Below are 16,218 nucleotides of genomic sequence, written 5' to 3' on the forward strand. Positions count from 1 at the left end.
AATGAAACTCTTGTGAGGTTTTGTGGTTGAACTAGTGTCGGCTTAGTCTGCAGCTCAGATTTAGCCGTCTATGTTTACATCAAACCATCCCCTGTGAGTTTTCTGGGAGACCCATCTCCTCCTGTGACATTGGTGCAGGTGCAGTCCTCGGTAGCTGTGGGTACTCCAGACTACATCTCTCCAGAGATCCTACAGGCGATGGAGGACGGAATGGGCCGCTATGGGCCGGAGTGCGACTGGTGGTCTCTGGGAGTCTGTATGTATGAGATGCTATATGGAGAAACTCCATTCTACGCTGAGTCGCTGGTGGAGACCTACGGCAAGATCATGAACCATGAGGTCAGAACCAAGACCCTTAGAATACCGTAATCAGATTACTGTTCATCCCAGTCTTCCTTCAGTGTTGCTTTATGTTCGTCCTCTGCTGCTGTTTCCAGGTTATGTGCTTGTCTCCAGACTCTTGTCCTACTTCCTCTTTTCTAAATTTGAACTTGTCTCTCTGTGGACAGATGCCTCGTCCTCCATTTTTGTATTATCTGTGTCTCTGTCAGCCTCACTGTTATTTCCTGGATGTTTCCAGGAGCGGTTCCAGTTTCCTTCCCATGTGACGGACGTGTCAGAAGATGCAAAAGATCTGATCCAGCGGCTGCTTTGCTCAAGGGAGCGACGGCTCGGTCTGAAAGGGATCTCTGACTTCAAGAGCCACCTGTTCTTCAGTGGCATCGACTGGGACAACATCCGGTCCACGGAGGCCCCGTACATACCCGACGTGTCGTCACCCACTGACACCTCCAACTTTGATGTTGACGATGACGTACTTAAGAACCCGGTGAGGACAGGGTAGAGACATCCAAAACACAACCACATTTTAATCCGTTTACACCTTTCCAGTGTTCCCGGTTTCTAACCCTTTTTAGAATTCAGACCTCACTGACCACATGACCTTCACAGTAGAGGTGTCTACTGGTCTAACTTTGTTTTCCCTGCAGGACATCGCCCCTCCAGTGTCTCATACTGGGTTCACGGGTCAGCACCTCCCGTTTGTCGGCTTCACCTACACCACCAACAGCTGCTTCTCTGACTGCAGCTCTCTCAGCCGAGCAGGGCTAGGAGTCCGGCTGGAGCAGGAGGGTGGAGGCCAGGAGGTGGAGGCCTTTGAGAGGAGAATCCGTCGACTTGAGGAGGAGAAACAGGAGTTAAACCGCAAACTGCAGGGTGAGAAAGAACCATAAATTGAAACATTTTGCTTCCAACACTGTCCAGACTCCACTGGGGAGAACACAGTCCTGCTCCTGTCCTGCAGTCTTCTCTGACTTTAGTATGTGCTCTGCCTGTAGAGTCCACTCAGGCCCTGCAGGCTCCAGCTCGAGGAGGAACTTTGACTCGAGACAAAGAGATCAAGAAACTGAACGAGGAGATTGAACGGCTGAAGAAGAAGCTGGCAGGTAAGAGTTACCGTAGCACAGTTCCCAAACACACTTAACTGAGAACCATATAGCGATGTCATCACAATCTATGGGTTAGCATCTTAGGCTACGTTCACACTGCAGGTCTTAAGGCTCAAGTCCAATTTTTTGGTGTTTACAAAAACAGTCCGTTCACACAGGAGTGTGGCTGCGGCCCTGAAGTGACCCGCATCCGCAGAAGAGGACACGACGTCACACAGTGTGGCTTTAAGTTAGTGTTCAATCGTAGCCAGCATAATTACAACCAAATAATATTAAGAAGAACGCTGAGAAGGAAGAGAGCAGCAGCTGCAGCGTCTGTACAGAGATGTGTGTGGGTGTGGAGTGGTCTGCGAGTTAGTCTGCGAGCGCCTTTCTTTATCACTTTCACAGCAAGAGAGTTGAAATCTCCCTCATCTGTGAGCGAGCGCGTTGGAGTCGGGCTCTACTTCCTGGCAACAGGCGCTTGTTGCTAACAACACCGCTTGTCTGCGTCACAGAATTGACGTCTGTCGCCTTTCGCTGACGCAGAAGTCGGATATATGCCGCATAGCCGTTCAGACTGAGGTCGCATTGCAAAAAATCGGATACATATCTGATTTAGGACCACATATGAAAGGGGCCTGGGTCGGATATAAAAAAATCTGAATTGTGCTGTTCAGACTGTCAAGACAACATCAGATACAGGTCACATATGTGCAACAAAATGACTCTGTGATGTCCCAGACTCTGATAGGCTGGAACATCAGTTAGAGGAGGCAGTCACACTCAGACAGGACTACGAGAGTTCAGCCTCCAAACTGAAGACCCTGGAGAAGCAGGTGAAGACCCTGAGACAAGAGAAGGACGATGTCCACAAGGTTTGTATACTCCAGGTGAAATAATGTTTTCATGATGTGCATGGATAACACCGCCTCCCCCTCTGAGCAGCAGCTGGCAGACTCTCTGGAGCGCCTGAGGAGTCAGACGAAGGAGCTGAAGGAGGCACACTCTCAGAGGAAGCTGGCCCTGCAGGAGTTTTCAGAGTTGTCGGAGAGGCTTGCCGAGTTGCGCTCATCCAAACAGCGCCTCTCCCGTCACCTCAGAGACAAGGAGGAAGAGATGGATGCACTCCTGCAGAAGATGGACACCATGAGACAGGAGATCCGTAAGATGGAGAAGAACCGCAAGGAGGTGAGCCGGGTGGGGGAGGAGTCGGTTTGAATTAAAGGAAGCAGTGACTGCAGGTACTAAATACTTTAAAATTGCTTTGCTGTACCTATAGCAGTTATATCGAGAACAGCTGGTCTTTACCGGCAGCACCTCCTACTGTTGACCAGCAGAGGGCAACAGGCTCCATCAGAGCACTGGCCATATAGCCTTCCTGTGTGCTGTATAAATCAAGTAACTGAGGTCGATTTATAATCCATACAAAAATGCATGTCAGAGACAAGACAGAGAAAGGGGAACATTTGCGGTAATTGTCTCTGCTGCTGTGTCCCAGCACGCCAAGTAGATGAAACTACGTAGAACCTACATTGTGGAGCTCTGCAGTAGAGTAGCGGGTGCAGCTGAGGCTGTCTGAAGGCCAAGCCTGGTCTTATCTTTACTGCATGTGTCCCTTTCTCACAGGCACTCCTGATTCCTGAGTCTTTGATGATGTTACTACTGTAGATGATGGGATCTTTAAAGTCTTTGCAACTTTACACTGAACATTTTTCTGAAGTTGTTCCTAACTTTTTACAAAGTTTAGTTTAGTTTGTGTTTTTATCACACCCTGCCCTGCCGGCTGCAGAACACATTGCCCTTTCCAGGGATAATGCAGTAGTCCTTGACCTTGATGGTCCCAGCTGAGTAGACGTCTACCAGGTATGTGAAGGCAGGCAGGAGACAAACCCTTCAGAGTAAATGTCTTCTCTCTGTGTGGTAGCTGGAAGCTCAGCTGGACGAAGCGAAGGCAGAGGCATCGAAGGAGAGGAAGCTGAGGGAGCACAGTGAGGTCTACTCCAAACAGCTGGAAGCAGAGCTGCAGAGCCTTAAGGTCAGAGGTCACACAGAGCCAGACAGAGCCTGAATGGTGTCTGTAAAATTTGGCAATTTCTAAACATGTCCTCATATGGGTCATTGTGGTTTGCTGTTCCTAGTCTCTGCAGGGTCAGGGAGTAGCATCAGGAGGAGGGGAGTCTCAGCAGGAGCTGTCTCGCCTAAAAGCGGAGCTGGATAAGAAGGTCCTGTTTTACGAGGAGGAGCTGCTTCGGAGGGACACCGCCCACTCCTCCGAGATCAAAAACCTCCGGAAAGATCTGCAGGAATCTGAGGGTGCACATCTTGCTGCCAACAAGGAGCTGCTGCAGCTTCAGGACAAGCTGGACAAGGCCAAGAGGGACAGGTGAGACATGAACCAGATGTGAATACAGGGACAGGTGAGTCCTGGCCAGGTCTTAAATAAGGACCTGGTAAGTCCTTACATTGCTGTCTGTGTGTTTCCCTGCAGACAGACAGAGATGAATGAAGTTGTCGCTGCTCTAAAGGAGAAACATGAGAGAGAGAAAAACCTGCTGACGGAAGAAAATCACAAACTGACGGCAGAGACGGACAAGGTGGTGAAATACTGTTGATACTCACAGCGGCACCATTACAACATCCTCATTGTTCGTAGTGCTGACCTGTACTTTTGCTTTTCCAGTTGTGTTCATTTGTGGACAACCTGACTGCTCAGAACCGGCAGCTGGAGGATGAGCTCCAGGACCTGTCGTCTAAGAAGGAAAGTGTGGCTCACTGGGAGGCTCAGATTGCAGAAATCATACAGTGGTGAGTCCCCTGTCCTTACGGTGCTTGGCTACCTGCGGGGATCGTGTGACTAATCCAGCTCTGTGTGCTGACCTAGGGTCAGTGATGAGAAGGACGCTCGAGGCTACCTTCAGGCTCTGGCCACCAAGATGACGGAGGAGCTGGAAACTCTGCGCAGCTCCAGCCTGGGAACCAGACCGCTGGTAACACACTCACATGCACACACACAGAACGGTCCTGAAGCAGGTCCGGACTGACACTAGAGGTCCCACAGGTGCTGAACGCCTGTATTAGCATGACTGTTGTACTCTCTGTTTTACTTTTCTTTTGACCGCCATCTTAGCCTGAGTCAGGAGTGTCCACACCTCCCAAGAAGCCCTGGCCTCCTATTGGTGGAGACAGGAGGGTGAGTGCATTGGTCACCATTTCCAGCCAAACAGGACTCACTCCTCCTTCCCCTGGAATGAGCTTGCATGGCTATTGGCTTGCACATCTGCCAGAATGAGATGGAATACCCTGAATCTCTAAAGGTTCGAGGTCAAGTTGGGTACATCAGTCCAAAGGTTTTAGGGTCCCTACACTTCTTTAAGGGGTCCGTTTGATGGGACATGAAGACATCCTAGAGAACAGGACAGAGAGTAAAATGGAGGTTTTAGCTGTCCATCAGTACATTGCTGAATGTCGTGCTCCTTTAGACCAATCACGTCTCCTGAAGTGGATTTGAGTTGTTCCAGGAGTGTTGAGGGTTTCCTGTCACCTGTGAGACAGAAGCACGAGTGGGAGTCCTTTAGGGTGGGAGGTAGACCCGGTTAGTTCTTAGAGGAATTCAGGGAGAGTTGCAGCATTCCTGAGGACCCAGGGAGTGTCATCGTATCATGATGTCATGCAGGATATCACGTCACGCGTCTGTGTGCTCATGGGCTGCTCTGATTGGCTGACTGCTCCATCTATCACTGACAAGGAAATGTTCATTTGGCAGCCTGATGTGGACTTTAAAACACTGGACAGACCTTCTTCTTCATCAGTGACACTAACTGTCCCTGACACCCCCCTCCATAGGACCCACTGTGGAAGGTGCGGCGCAGTCAGAAGTTGGACATGTCTGCTCGTCTAGAGCTGCAGTCGGCTCTGGATGCTGAGATCAGGGCCAAGCAGCTGGTTCAGGAGGAGCTGCGCAAAGTCAAGGCAGCCAACATCAATCTAGAGAGGTTAGATGTCATGGAGAACGACCGTCCCTTCATTTGTCTGTCCCTCCGACTTACCCGTCTCCTTGTCTGTATGTAGTAAGCTGAAGGAATCTGAGGAGAGGAGCAAGGAGATGGGGGAACAGGTGGAGAATCTAAAGAAGGAGATGGAAGAGAACCGCTTCCGCTCGGACAAAGGTACGGCTGCCTGTTAACCCGCCTTGATCAGGCTCAGCGGTGTTTGTGAGGGTGCATTTATCATTTCTGTCTGCAGGTATGAAGCTTCCAGACTTCCAGGACTCCATCTTTGAATACTTCAACACATCTCCTTTGGCTCCAGACCTCACCTTCAGAGTGAGTCACCTGTCCATGCCCCCTGCTTTCACACACAGCTAGAATCCCAAACCAAGCAGGTCACATGATGTCGCACAGGTTTAGTGTTGAGTGACTGAAGTTGTTGCTTGTTTCTCTTTATAATATTGAGACATCAGTTTGCTCCACCTCCTCGTTGTTTGCTCTCTGGGAAGACGTAAGTTAACTTGCCAGGTTACCCACAATGCTCTGGGGATTCACCTGTTGAATCTAACCTGATAGCTGCTGGCTTTTACTAATAAGACTCTTTTAGTTCAGTTTTTCACACGTGTTCAGACTTAGATCATTTCAGCCTGGTGTACATAGAGTTCATAGAGATGCTACATTAGTGCTAACAGTATCTAGTGCTGCATACTGGTCACATGTTTATGAGCAGGTGGGCTCAGCCAATGATGTCATGGACCTCAGAGTCAATAACCTGTATGTATGTTTGTTCTCCTGCAGGCCACAGACATGGACTCCACTCCACTGAAGTCTGAGGCCACATCCCCCTCACCCTCCACCACATCCGAACATGAGGTTGGTCCCATGGTCTGAGTATGCATGTGTGACATGTTGCAGTTAACCTGACTGAGGGGAACCTGTTTGTGTCCACAGGAAGTCAAAGCAGAATCAGTCCCAGCTAGTCCTTCACCCACCTACCAGAGCTCAGCGCTGACCACACCAAAGGTAGGCCACCGTTAGCTCAGACAGGCTTTTACAGCAAAGAAGCAGCAAAGATCAACAGGAGCAGCATGTGGTGGACATGTGGATGAAGTCATGTGATAGCTGGTGACCACTCTGGTCTGTGTTTTCAGCCAAAAGCTCACCAGCTCAGCATCAAGACGTTCTCTAGTCCAACTCAGTGCACACACTGCACCTCTCTGATGGTGGGACTCATCCGGCAGGGATATGCCTGTGAAGGTACACACCAACACACACCTGAGCGACACTGATGTAAATCTGCCGAGATAAGCACTACTAGGACTCAGCAGCAGTCTTTGGACCAGTCGGTCCACAACACCTTTTAAGAGGTTTGAAGTGTCTCAGCCTGACTCTCTGTTTCTGTTCTTAGTGTGTTCCTTCATCTGCCATGTTTCCTGTAAAGACCACGCCCCCCTGGTCTGCCAAATCCCTGCAGAGCAGGCCAAGAGGCCACAGGGCATTGATGTGCAGAGGGGCATTGGCACTGCTTACAAGGGCTATGTCAGGGTAAGGGCGTCGATGACGGACGGACAGTGCTGATCGGTGGTTTCACAGACCGTGGTTACACTGCTATGTTCTCTCTGTCAGATACCGAAGCCCAGTGGGGTGAAGAAGGGCTGGCAGCGGGCGTTTGCTGTGGTTTCTGACTGTAAACTCTTCCTCTATGATGTCCCTGAGGGGAAGTCCACACAGCCAGGGGTGGTGGCCAGCCTGGTCCTTGACCTCAGGTTGGTATCAGGTGTTGGTGATGGGTGTGGGCTGTCTTTGTCTTTGTTCATCTGATTTATTCCCGATTGTCTTTTCACTCAGAGATGAAGATTTGTCTGTCAGCTCTGTCCTGGCATCAGATGTGATCCATGCCACCAGGAAGGACATTCCCTGCATTTTCAGAGTAGGATACCTCACCCCCCTTTTGAGCCCTCATGGTGTGACCCCTGAACTTTGTCTTGATGATTGTTGTTTTTTGATTAGGTAACATCCTCACAGATGATGTCGCAGCTCTCCTCTGTGTCCCTGCTGGTCCTGGCAGAAAGTGAGGTAGAGAAGAGGAAGTGGGTCCGGATCCTGGAAGGCCTTCAGAACATCCTGACCAAGAACCTGCTGAAGAGCCAACAGGTCCACGTCCTGCACGAAGCCTACGATGCGTCGCTGCCCTTCATAAAGACTGCGCTGTCTGCTGCAGTGCTCGGTCAGTAGTTTGAGATGTGGTGTGTAGGTGTTTGTCTGATTTCTTGATCATTTTTCCTGTTTAACTTTGTAAAAGTGTGAGTATTGTGTAAACCTATCAATTTGACCGGTGCAGCAACAATGTGCAGGCACTCAGCGTACTATACATGAATCTGAAGGTTTAATATATAAAAATAAATATGTTGCTCTGCAGATCGGGAGAGGATCGCCCTGGGAACAGAAGATGGACTGTTTGTGGTTGAAGTCACCAGAGATGGTAAGACAGATCTCCAGTCAGCCAGCCAGTCACTCACTCACTCAGCCAGTCAGTCACTCAGCCAGTCAGTCAGCCAGCCAGCCAGCCAGTCGGTCAGTCTCTCACTCACTCAGCCAGTCAGTCACTCAGCCAGTCAGTCAGCCAGCCAGTCAGTCACTCAGCCAGTCAGTCACTCACTCACTCAGCCAGTCAGACAGTCAGTCAGCCAGCCAGTCAGCCAGCCAGTCAGCCAGCCAGTCAGTCAGTCAGTCAGTCAGTCAGTCAGCCAGCCAGCCAGTAAGTCAGTCAGTCAGTCAGCCAGCCAGTAAGTCAGTCAGTCAGTCAGCCAGCCAGCCAGCCAGTAAGTCAGTCAGTCAGTCAGCCAGCCAGCCAGTCGGTCAGCCAGTCAGCCAGCCAGTCAGTCAGTCAGTCAGTCAGTCAGTCAGTCAGCCAGCCAGTAAGTCAGTCAGTCAGCCAGCCAGTCAGTCAGTCTGTCAGCCAGCCAGTAAGTCAGTCAGTCAGTCAGTCAGCCAGCCAGCCAGTAAGTCAGTCAGCCAGTCAGTCAGCCAGCCAGTCAGTCAGCCAGTCGGTCAGTCACTCAGCCAGTCAGCCAGTCAGTCAGCCAGTCGGTCAGTCAGTCAGCCAGCCAGCCAGCCAGCCAGCCAGTCAGTCAGTCAGCCAGCCAGTCAGTCAGTCAGTCAGCCAGTCGGTCAGTCACTCAGCCAGTCAGCCAGTCAGTCAGCCAGTCGGTCAGTCAGTCAGCCAGCCAGTCAGCCAGCCAGCCAGCCAGCCAGTCAGTCAGTCAGCCAGCCAGCCAGCCAGTAAGTCAGTCAGTCAGCCAGCCAGTCGGTCAGTCACTCAGCCAGTCGGTCAGTCAGCCAGCCAGTCAGTCACTCAGCCAGCCAGCCAGTCAGTCACTCAGCCAGTCGGTCAGTCACTCAGTCAGTCAGCCAGCCAGCCAGTCAGCCAGCCAGTCAGTCAGTCAGTCAGTCAGCCAGCCAGTAAGTCAGTCAGTCAGCCAGCCAGCCAGCCAGCCAGTCAGTCAGTCAGTCAGTCAGTCAGTCAGCCAGCCAGCCAGCCAGCCAGCCAGTCAGTCAGCCAGCCAGTAAGTCAGTCAGCCAGCCAGTCAGTCAGTCAGTCAGCCAGTCAGCCAGCCAGTCAGTCAGTCAGTCAGTGAGTCAGTCAGCCAGCCAGCCAGCCAGCCAGCCAGTCGGTCAGCCAGCCAGTCAGTCAGCCAGCCAGCCAGTCAGTCAGCCAGTCAGTCACTCAGCCAGTCAGTCAGTCAGCCAGCCAGTAAGTCAGTAAGTCAGTCAGCCAGCCAGCCAGTCAGCCAGCCAGTCAGTCAGCCAGCCAGTCACTCAGCCAGTCAGTCAGTCAGTCAGTCACTCAGTCAGTCACTCAGCCAGTCAGTCAGTCAGCCAGCCAGTCAGCCAGCCAACCAGCCAGTAAGTCAGTCAGTCAGCCAGTCAGTCAGTCAGTCAGCCAGCCAGCCAGTCAGTCAGCCAGTAAGTCAGCCAGTCAGCCAGCCAGTCAGTCAGTCAGTCAGCCAGCCAGCCAGCCAGTCAGCCAGCCAGTCAGTCAGCCAGTCAGTCAGTCAGTCAGTCAGCCAGCCAGTCAGTCAGTCAGCCAGCCAGTAAGTCAGTCAGCCAGTCAGTCAGTCAGCCAGCCAGTCAGCCAGCCAGCCAGTAAGTCAGTCAGTCAGCCAGTCAGTCAGTCAGCCAGCCAGTCAGTCAGCCAGTCAGTCAGCCAGTCAGTCAGCCAGTAAGTCAGTAAGTCAGTCAGTAAGTCAGTCAGCCAGCCAGCCAGTCAGCCAGCCAGCCAGTCAGTCAGCCAGTCAGTCAGTAAGTCAGTCAGCCAGTAAGTCAGTCAGCCAGCCAGTCAGCCAGTCAGTCAGTCAGTCAGTCAGCCAGTCAGTCAGACCGACCTAACTTCTCCCTTTTCTCCCCAGTGATCGTGCGAGCCGCTGACAGTAAGAAGGTTTATCAGATCGATTTGATCCCTAAGGAGAAGATCATTGCTCTTCTCTGTGGTCGTAACCGTCAAGTTCACCTTTACCCTTGGGGAGTGCTGGAGGGCGCAGAGTCCACCTTCGACATAAAATTGACAGAGACCAAAGGCTGCCAGGCTCTGACCACAGGGGTTCTTCGACCCGGAGGACCTGCCTGCCTGCTGGCTGCAGTTAAACGCCAGGTTAGCAAGAGCTCACCTGGAGCAGGTCTCTGTTTTTGGTTCAGTCCGTGTCATAATGCGATCTGTCCGCCCTCCCTTCAGGTTCAGTGCTATGAGATCACTCGAGCAAAACCCCACCATAAGAAGCTGTGGGAGGTGCAGGCTCCAGGGACCGTGCAGTGGTTGGGGATGATCAGGGAGCGGTTGTGTGTCGGTTACCCTTCTGGTTTTGCCCTGCTGGCTCTGCAAGGGGAGTCATCCCCCATTAGCCTGGTCAGCCCAGCTGATCCATCGTTAGCCTTCCTGGCCCAGCAGCCACTGGATGCCCTGCATGCTGTGGAGGTCGGGTCCAGTGAGGTACTGCTCTGCTTCAGTCAGCTCGGCATCTTCGTAGATGGACAGGGGCGCCGGTCCCGCACCCAAGAGCTGATGTGGCCCGCCACGCCTCTTGCATGCAGTACGTGGTTTTTATTTTGTGTGTGAACTAAGGTGACTTTACACAGGTGTAGCTAGCTGGTCTCTACCCTCTCTTTCCCTCTCCAGGCTCTAATTCGTATCACCTGACGGTCTACAGTGAATATGGTGTTGATGTCTTTGATATTCACACCACAGAGTGGGTCCAGACCATCTCCCTCCGCAAGGTAACCAGTTAAGCCCAGCTCAGAACCATCTAATCAGAGGCTAGAACCGTTTTAAACCTGGGTTTGTGTGTCCTCAGATTAGACCATTGAATGTTGAAGGGACCCTAAACCTGCTGAGCTCAGAACATCCTCGTCTGATCTACTTCAGCAATGCGTCCTCAGGTAACACAGAGGTCACCACACAGAGCTTATGTAGTCCTTAGCTGGAGTTGATGTCTCACCCATGTCTCGACAGAGGGAGACCTCACCATCCCAGAGACGTCGGACAACAGCAGGAAGTTGATGGTTCGAACTCGTAGCAAGAGGAAGTTTCTGTTCAAGGTTCCCGAGGAAGAGCGACTCCAGCAGAGGAGGTGATTTAACGACAGCGCCGCCGCCGTGTTGTCTTGTGTGTTTGTTGTTCATGTATTTGTTGCTTATTGGTCGTCAGGGAGATGCTGAGGGATCCGGAGCTCAGGTCCAAGATGATTTCTAATCCAACGAACTTCAACCACGTGGCTCACATGGGACCAGGAGATGGCATGCAGGTCCTCATGGACCTCCCTCTGGTAACTCCTAAGTGCCCCTCTTTGTGCTGGCATGCTCGCCCTCCTCACTTCGTCCTCCTCCTCCTGCTGCCGGCATGCTCGTGTCCCAGCCCTGCTCTGCTCTGGTCATCACACTGACTCCTCTCTTCTCTCTTCCCCGTCTCCTCTTTCCTACCGCTCCTTACTTCTTTTCCTTGATGTTCAGGTTGGTGATGTCATCTCCTTCTCCCCTTCCCCATCTCCTTCCCCTTCTTCTTCCTCCTCCCGTCACACCCTCATTTCTCCCCCCTCCAACTTTGAGCACATCTGTCACATGACCTCGGCGTCGGCCGGCGCCTTCTTGCAGAGAGATGCCTCCTCCTCCTCCTCCCAGCAGAGTCTCCTGCAGCCTTCCTCCTCCTCCTCCTCTCCCTCCACCTCCTCTCTGGGAAGGGTATGCCAGCTTCTCTCTGTCTCCTCCCCCCACTCCCACTCTGCCCTCACTGCTTGTTTGGATCTGACCCCTGACCCCTCACCCGTTCACCCCGTTTAGTTTGAGTTGGTCAGTAAATCAGCTAACTGCTCGTCATCATTTCTCATGTTAAAGTGAGTTTCAGTCTCGGGTTGCAGTTATCGATCATTGAGGAGGAATTAACCAGCTGTTTGTGCAGTTAATCAATTTGGGGGATTCATTTGATTTCCTGATTGAAATGCAGAGGTGCCGCCTGCAGGGGGCACTACACACACAGTGAGGATCAGTTCTGTTTGGATTAGTGTGTTTAACCTGCTGTGTGTGTGTGTGTGTGTGTGTGTGTGTGTGTGTGCTTAGAGCGTGATGCCCTCCACTCAGGATGACTCTGTTAAAGATAAGCCCCGCCCACTCTCCAGCATCTCCCGGCAGCAGAGGAGCAAGACACACATCACTCGCACAGCTTCAGGTACACACACCAACACACTTCCTGCTCCTTCACACACACACACACACAGACACACACACAGACACACACACACACACATCACTCGCACAGCTTCAGGTACGCACACCAACACACTTCCTGCTCCTTCACACACACTTTTTCTGATCAGAAACATCGTTTGGATAATTTTATAAAGTATTTCTGATTGTTGTCGTTGTATCAGATTTTGGTGGTGGAGCTTCATCTCGCAGTATCTGTGAACCAGACCAGGACCTGGACCGAGAGGTATAACACACACACACACAGCTGTGGACTGTCCTGTTGATCTGTGAACCTGTCAGTAATCAATACTACATACGTGTGTCTCACCCAGCCGGACTCGGACTCAACCAAACATTCAACCCCCTCCAACAGCTCCAACCCCAGCAGTCCCCCCAGTCCCAACTCGCCCCACCGTAGCCAGCTAACCCTGGACGGCCTGGACTCTGAGCCCTGAGCCCTGCCCACACACAGTGCGGCGGCAGTAAGACCAATCATGTTGCAGAGTTTAGCTCTTACTTTGAGGATTTTATTGTGGCGGGGTGTGTCTGAGCTTCCTGCTGATTTTATTTTGTTGGGTTTTACCTGCTGGGAAGCCCCACCCTGTGTTTTAACCCCCACCTGACTGCTGCTGTTTGACATTTGATCTTTACTCTGATTGGCTCTGTGGGACCAGGCGCCTTTTCTTCTTCTGTATTAAATAACTGTCTGCTCAGCTTTAGCTGGCTGTTAGCTGCTGAGCTAACTGTGGCTAACTCCTGACAAGATGGAGGTCTCACTATAATAAAAAAACACTGTATGAATTAATTTTACATTTTTTAAAGTTGCACATCATCATCATCATCATCATCATCGTTGTTGTTGTTGTTGTTGTAGGAGAAAATAATCTTTAATTTTTGTGTTTGTGATGATCTTTCCTGCTCTCCCTCCCCCGACCTGACAACCACTGTGAGGCGGCGGGGGAGGGTGCGGGTGACACCTGAACACTACTGCTTTGTTTCTTCCAAAATCACCAGTTAAAGAATATTTGTGAACTCTTAGCAGCCAAAAACACAATAAACAAACCTGAATGATGTCTGAGTGTCTGTCAAGCAGTGACCGTAACACCTGCACCGGGACAAACGCCGTCAGAGCTGTAGGGATGACCTGAGTTTTCTGCCTCGAATTTAAAAACTTATTTCTGTGTTTTTTAACCACATGAGTCTTTTCCCTGTTGCTCTCCCTGCCAGCAGTCTTGTCTGAGGGACCTGTGACTCTTTGATGAAAACATGGAAAGTGCTGTCCATAAATAATCCCATAAATAATCCCACAGTGCCCTGCAGGTGACTGCTCGGCGTCTCTTCCAGGATGCAGAGCAGACTCGCCTCTGTCGCCACGCTGTTTTTGTCATATTTAATTCAGCTCATTTCAGGTCAGTTATCAATGATTAATGTTGTCCTCAGTTGTGTCTGACAGGTTTATTCATGATTAATGAGACCAGGCCTGTGTGCACAGCAGGAGTCAGCCTATAGGAGCAGAGAAACGGCCGGGCCAATCACAGCTGAGCAGAAATGAGGTCAGAGTTCCTGTTGTTGTGGTGTTGTGGATGTGTCTGCAGAAACATGTCCTTTAAAGTCATATTGACATGTCTGACGCCTCAGTACCAAGGACGACAGTTTAAACATGATCTTCATGTATATTTTGTATCGTTTTGTCCGTTTCTCCTCAAAATGTGCGCGCACACACACACACACACACACACTCTGTGTCCATCCTATGGTTATTTGTAGAAAAATCACAGTTACCAAGAACAAACGACAAACAAATGTACAGTTAAATAAAATAAGTTGTCCGAACATGGTGAAACATAAAATAACGTCCAGCGCCTTCCTTCAAACTGCGGTCTGCTCTGAGGTTGGCCGCTGGGTTGGACCTGGAACATGCTCAGACCTCTGCTGAGGTGTGCCTCGTCTGTGGAGGCTTCACATCAGACCCTCGGGTGTCTGAACCGTCACAGTCAGGATGTGTTAGGTGGACAGTTTCTGAGGAAGGTCTGCTCTGGAAGGTGAGGAGAACCTGATGTGAGAACAGGAGTCCACTCTGACAGACAGCCCTGCAGATACCTCGGTGTCCTCAGCCCTGCTGTGTCTCTGTCCTTGTCCCAGCCTGCAGGTCTAAAGTCTGGTTGGAGGGCTGGATCTTGTTCTGGCTACTGCTGGATGGTGGTCTGAGCAGCTCTCGGCCGCAGACCTTCGCCAGTCCCCGCCACAGCTCCTTGCGGATGTTGTTGCTGGACAGGACGTAGAGAACGGGGTTGACGGCACTGTTGATGGTCGACAGGCCGAGGGAGATGGTGTAGGGCGTGTACATGGTCTTCTCGAAGAGGCAGGTGCCCTCCTCCAGCTGGGGGAAGTGGAAGATGATGGCACGCACTAGCAGGATCACGTGGTAGGGGGCGAAGCAGACCAGGAACAGCACCACCACCGCCACGGCCAGCCGGCGGACGCGCTGCTTCTGCCCCTGCCGCAGGCCTGTGCTGCGCTTGACGTTGGCCAGGATGCCGTGGTTCGTCACCACCAGGAGCAGCAGTGGGATCAGGAACCCGATGGCGAAGCGGGCGTAGTTGAAGGCCGTCACCGTGGGGCTGCTCTGGTTCGGCTCGAAGCAGCGCCCCGAGCCCTCTGCGGCGGCGCCCTCCTTCATGGTGAAGACGGGGATGTGTCCGGTGGCCACCAGCAGCACGATGGCGAGGGTGATGAGGACGGCGTGCCGCTGCCGCCGCAGGCCGCGGGCCTCCACGCTGTAGACCACGGCCACGTAGCGGTCGCAGGAGATGCAGCAGAGCAGGAAGATGCTGATGTACATGTTGTTGAAGAAGATGTAGCCCGTCAGCTTGCAGGCGGCCGAGCTCCAGGGCCAGAGGTGGCCCCTCCCCACGTAGTCCGCCCACATGGGCAGCGTGCCCAGGTAGGTGAGGTCACACAGGGACAGAGCCCACAGGTACACGCCCAGCACGTTCTTCTTGCGCACCTGCAACAAGGTGAGAAAGACCGTCAGCAGGTTCGCGGGCAGACCCACGACCAGCACGGCGCTGTACAGCAGCACCAGCGGCAGCCGGCCGTCCTCGTACGGCGGCTCGCACGCGAAGCTCCGGTTGGTTCTCGGGGAGAGCGCGTCAGTAACCGGCAGCATGATGGCCGACCAATCAGATTCCTCCGTCTGTCTGTAGGACGACACGCCAGCCAATCCGACCGCTCACCTGCGCGCAGAGACAGAAAGAGTCAAACCAATAATCAGCCCATTGATCCGCATCCGGCGCGAGCTCGGGGACTTTCCTGCGTTCTGACAGGAAGCCAGCAGCCTCCTGCAGACTCAGTCTGTGGGTGTGTGGGTCGACACGGTCTGACTCAGTCAGGTTTCAGGCACAAAACCGCTCAACAACTGCTGAAGATGCAGCCGGAAGCTGAACCTTCAAAGCCCGGCTCCACTGAGCCGGATCCAAACAGTTCAGTGATCAATGTTTAATGGCTCCTCCTCCGCCCTGATTCATCAATGATGTTTCATACTGGGTTTACATGCAGTGTTATTGATGCTCCTGTTATGGAGCCTTAACCCTTTCAGCCCTTCCTGCGCACATGACAATACACGCTTTGAATCTTTCCATCTATGACACAATGAATAACACGTCACTTTCCGACCCGCGGATTTAACATGTGACCACTGCGGGGGTCTCGAGCCGCATCTTTCCTCACTGTCAGCACCGGATCAATACCGGATCGATACCATCATCATCGGGTAAAAACTCACCTCGCTCTCGCGCCTCGTCTGTCTCCGAGCTCGTGCTGGTTCCAAATGAAGCGACGTGCTGCGGAGCTCCCCGGGTCACGTGACTACACACTCATCATTTATTCATCTCAACTTTCATTCGTTGTTCCGCGCAGCCAGAGAACCCCAAGCCCGAACCGAGGAGCAGCGGAGTCTGCACTCAGCGACATCTGATCAATCACAGACATGGATTCATTTAACATGAAGGCACTGCCGCCATCTTGTGGCACCAGCCGGTACTGCAGACTCCTGTGTTCTCTCTGCC

At 52.3% G+C, this 16,218-nt stretch overlaps 2 protein-coding genes across 6 annotated transcripts in view; one reads left to right on the plus strand and one right to left on the minus strand.

The window, feature by feature from the left end:
* cdc42bpb (CDC42 binding protein kinase beta (DMPK-like)) overlaps positions 1-13,224 on the plus strand; it is a 17,643-nt gene extending 4,419 nt beyond the window's left edge. For 2 of the 5 annotated variants that reach the window (XM_028396779.1, XM_028396781.1), the window contains exons 7-39: positions 139-339; positions 581-829; positions 990-1,215; positions 1,338-1,445; positions 2,172-2,305; positions 2,376-2,618; positions 3,355-3,465; positions 3,569-3,813; positions 3,919-4,024; positions 4,111-4,235; positions 4,312-4,417; positions 4,558-4,620; positions 5,274-5,422; positions 5,499-5,596; positions 5,673-5,752; positions 6,215-6,289; positions 6,368-6,439; positions 6,568-6,673; positions 6,825-6,961; positions 7,043-7,182; positions 7,265-7,346; positions 7,427-7,643; positions 7,836-7,898; positions 9,826-10,067; positions 10,149-10,503; positions 10,590-10,687; positions 10,765-10,849; positions 10,923-11,040; positions 11,118-11,235; positions 11,420-11,647; positions 12,023-12,131; positions 12,334-12,395; positions 12,484-13,224. In XM_028396779.1, the coding sequence (XP_028252580.1) occupies positions 139-339; positions 581-829; positions 990-1,215; positions 1,338-1,445; positions 2,172-2,305; positions 2,376-2,618; positions 3,355-3,465; positions 3,569-3,813; positions 3,919-4,024; positions 4,111-4,235; positions 4,312-4,417; positions 4,558-4,620; positions 5,274-5,422; positions 5,499-5,596; positions 5,673-5,752; positions 6,215-6,289; positions 6,368-6,439; positions 6,568-6,673; positions 6,825-6,961; positions 7,043-7,182; positions 7,265-7,346; positions 7,427-7,643; positions 7,836-7,898; positions 9,826-10,067; positions 10,149-10,503; positions 10,590-10,687; positions 10,765-10,849; positions 10,923-11,040; positions 11,118-11,235; positions 11,420-11,647; positions 12,023-12,131; positions 12,334-12,395; positions 12,484-12,606 (4,674 nt within the window). In that variant the 3' untranslated portion in view covers positions 12,607-13,224. The remainder of the gene's footprint in view (positions 1-138; positions 340-580; positions 830-989; positions 1,216-1,337; positions 1,446-2,171; positions 2,306-2,375; positions 2,619-3,354; positions 3,466-3,568; positions 3,814-3,918; positions 4,025-4,110; positions 4,236-4,311; positions 4,418-4,557; positions 4,621-5,273; positions 5,423-5,498; positions 5,597-5,672; positions 5,753-6,214; positions 6,290-6,367; positions 6,440-6,567; positions 6,674-6,824; positions 6,962-7,042; positions 7,183-7,264; positions 7,347-7,426; positions 7,644-7,835; positions 7,899-9,825; positions 10,068-10,148; positions 10,504-10,589; positions 10,688-10,764; positions 10,850-10,922; positions 11,041-11,117; positions 11,236-11,419; positions 11,648-12,022; positions 12,132-12,333; positions 12,396-12,483) is intronic. The other 3 variants (XM_028396782.1, XM_028396780.1, XM_028396783.1) reach the window with 3 other exon arrangements.
* Positions 13,225-13,305: 81 nt separating this feature from the next.
* Positions 13,306-16,165, minus strand: LOC114428462 (probable G-protein coupled receptor 132). The gene is made up of 2 exons (XM_028396893.1): positions 15,936-16,165; positions 13,306-15,387 (listed from the first exon to the last, which is right to left on the minus strand). The coding sequence occupies exon 2, from the start codon at positions 15,318-15,320 to the stop codon at positions 14,262-14,264; it is 1,059 nt and encodes a 352-aa protein (XP_028252694.1). The 5' UTR covers positions 15,321-15,387; positions 15,936-16,165; the 3' UTR covers positions 13,306-14,261.
* Positions 16,166-16,218: the final 53 nt, after the last annotated feature.

This window comes from Parambassis ranga, chromosome 24 (genome assembly GCF_900634625.1).
Source record: "Parambassis ranga chromosome 24, fParRan2.1, whole genome shotgun sequence".
Classification (NCBI taxonomy): Eukaryota; Metazoa; Chordata; class Actinopteri; family Ambassidae; genus Parambassis; species Parambassis ranga.

Coding starts and splice junctions, on each gene's coding strand:
- LOC114428462 (XM_028396893.1), bottom strand. CDS start 15,320: ATGCTGCCGGTTACTGACGCGCTCTCCCCGAGAACCAACCGGAGCTTC.